This window comes from Plectropomus leopardus, unplaced genomic scaffold, assembly GCF_008729295.1.
Source record: "Plectropomus leopardus isolate mb unplaced genomic scaffold, YSFRI_Pleo_2.0 unplaced_scaffold22563, whole genome shotgun sequence".
Lineage (NCBI taxonomy): Eukaryota > Metazoa > Chordata > Actinopteri > Perciformes > Serranidae > Plectropomus > Plectropomus leopardus.
The window spans coordinates 1-2,817 of record NW_024624452.1 but is presented as its reverse complement, the minus strand read 5'-3'; the positions used below and the strand labels follow the sequence as shown (position 1 = coordinate 2,817).

The 2,817-nt window shown below is 41.2% G+C and overlaps 1 protein-coding gene across 1 annotated transcript; it reads right to left on the bottom strand.

Moving 5' to 3' along the window:
• Positions 1-6: 6 nt before the first annotated feature.
• LOC121965971 (probable histone deacetylase 1-B) lies at positions 7-2,068 on the bottom strand (the record flags this gene model as incomplete). The annotated part of the gene is made up of 4 exons (XM_042516077.1): positions 7-448; positions 698-743; positions 830-985; positions 1,688-2,068. Coding segments are annotated over 4 exons (617 nt in total), but the record flags the coding sequence as incomplete, so codon positions are not given.
• Positions 2,069-2,817: the final 749 nt, after the last annotated feature.

Sequence of the window (2,817 nt, the reverse complement as noted above, 5' to 3'; positions counted from 1 at the left end):
CCTTCGGGTACATTACATATCCTCATGCTATCCCGTCTAGATCTCCCTTCCTGGTCGAGTATCTTGTTTTCTTGCTGATTTATCACTTTTATCATCTTAGTTAGCACCTGTTCCACGTTTTGAACGCGATCCTCCATCTCTTCGATTCGTGTCTCTGCCTCCGCTATCTTTTCATTATCGCACGTGAGCTCACCCTTAATGTCGTTTAGCTGTTGTTTTGTGTCCTTGCGAAAGTCCCGTATCTCCTCTAAAACTCTGGCTAAGCTCACCTCGTCTTCCTGGTGCGTGCTAACATTAGCGTTAGCTTCGCCATCTTGTACCTGTTTAGGTGAGCTTTTTTCTGTGTTTCCTTGTTGTTCACTCTGGTTTTTTTTTGTTTCCCTCTCGTCTTCTCATTTTGCCCCTCGTGTTAAATCAGTTTTTCTCAAGTATCGCTGTGTTTGACGTGCTAACGGGGCAGATTAAAAACAAATTCGGAGGAGCTGTTATCTTAAGCTGCCATTCAGGCTCTTTCATGCCATTTTTGACGATGTAATAACTACTAACTAATATGACTTTTTGATGCCCTGAATAATTTCAGTGGTGTACATTGAGTATTATAGGTCAACTAAGCCTTGAAAACTTACTATCTACAGGTTGTAAATATTTTTATACTCAGGGACCACTAATTCAGATTTTGAAAGTGTAACTCTCTTACCCTGACGTGTCCATCTTTTCCTCCTCCTTCTCCTCCTCTTTTACTTCTAGGGGGCAGAAAAACACCAGTGATGAAAACAATTTCTGTTCATTTACAAATACAAACTTGACCGGACTTTTGAATATGTCTTACCTTTCTTTTCCTCTCCTTCCTTTTCTTCCTCCTTCTTCACTCGTTTGGCCTTCTTGTGGTTGGCTGCGTTCCTGCGGCCGCCTCCCTGCCCCTCCGCCTCATCCTCGGAGTCAGAAAACTCCTCCTCACAGGCTATCCTTTTGTCATGGGCCCGGACTAAAATACAGAACACACATCATTGACTAAGGCATCCTTAGATAATATCCCTTAAACATTAAACACAAATTAGAACAAATTAGAAATTCTGTTGTTCCCAAATGGTGGAACAAACTTCCAAACTCTGTGCGTTCTGCTGAGTCCCTTTCAACTTTTAAGAGACAATTGAAAACTCAATTGTTCTGAGAACACCTCGGCACTTTACCTGACTCTTCTCCTCTTTGCCCTTTGGGGTAGATTAAGTCAGAAGGTCCAAAACCCAGCACCTAATGATTATCTAGCACTGACAAAGTTGTGTGATGTTGACTGTCATCGTAAGTAGTGATACTGAGATTGTTGAATCTCAGATGCTGAGATCGCTACTGGTTATTACTTTGGTTTCTCAAAAAAAAAAAAAAAAGGGGGGGGGCGGCTATGCGGCACTTCTTCTGCCACTAGACGGCAATACCTGTGACCAATCACACCTGAAGCACTTTTTGCACTTACTAAGGGTTCTTTTCCTTAAGTCTAAATTCTTGCTTGTGTTGTACGTCGCTTTGGATAAAAGCGTCTGCTAAATGAAATTGTAGAATTGTAGAACTGTACCATAGCACAGTACCTCCCATCCTTCCAACTAAGACATGTTACATGTATGACATCAATGCACATGGCTATTTCCTGTGAGATATCCTGTGTAGATCTTAGCCTGTATAAGTGTCTTACTAGAAACGCGTTTGTCGGGGTCCTCTTCATCCTCGTCTCCACTGTCTGGGTGGGGAGCGTCCTCTGGGATTGCCTGCATCTGGACACCAGGTGCATGAGGCAGCATACGGAGGTTTTCAAACAGACGCTGCTTGATCTTCTCCAGGTATTCGTTGGTGTTCTGGTTGGTCATGTTGGATGGGCTGATGTGTAGCTTGAAGTCAGGCCCAAAGTATTCAAAGTAATCATTGTAGGGCAGCTCGTTGGGGATGGAGCAGTCCAAGGCGACAGCAGTTTCGTACGTCCAGCAACGGGCCACGTTGCGAATGGTGTAACCTCCGCCGCCCAGCATCAGCAGGGGCAGGTTGAAACTTTTGATGTACTCGACACATTTGGCATGGCCTAAAGGAAAACACACTCATTTTTTTCAAACTCAGCAAAGTTCGATAACACTAGTATTATTTTGGGAAAGATAACTGCTTCATACCAGGGCTGAACAATGCAAAAAACATGAGACATGCAATGATGTTGAATTTTGTGATAATGATATTACTGCCACTATATAAACAGATATTAATGTGTACTCAGTACTTGACTCAGACTTGAACAATATCTGTACTTGTGTATATATTTGCTTATATTTAGCTCACTGACTAGCTACAGTGTTTATTAATGGCTCCAGCCAGATCATAATATACTTCACCAATAATCATAAAGTACTGAATTCTCCCCCTCCTGATGATCAGTTGTTCCTGACTACATTTAAGCACTTAAAATATGCAGAAAAATTTGGGACCAATTAACAATAATTTTCAGCTCAATGATGAACCTTTAACGCAGTAGAGAGAAATCAGCGCTTGTTTGAGTCGTGGCTAGATCAGATGGTTACTTTAGTTATCGCATGACTGCAAAACATTTTCCACATAATCAGTGTCATTGTTTTTGTAATATTTAAAAGCTGAACAGTGAAGTGATGCTGAAATAGCGGGGTTTACACTCTAAGTACACAGCTGACACAAGTTTACAGCTGTTTCTTTAACTCTCCATCCAATCTAGCCACAACATTATATATAAAGAAAGTAATGAAAAAGTCATATTATAGTATCTCATAAAACATCACATGAAAATGTCCACATAGTAAAAATGTCATA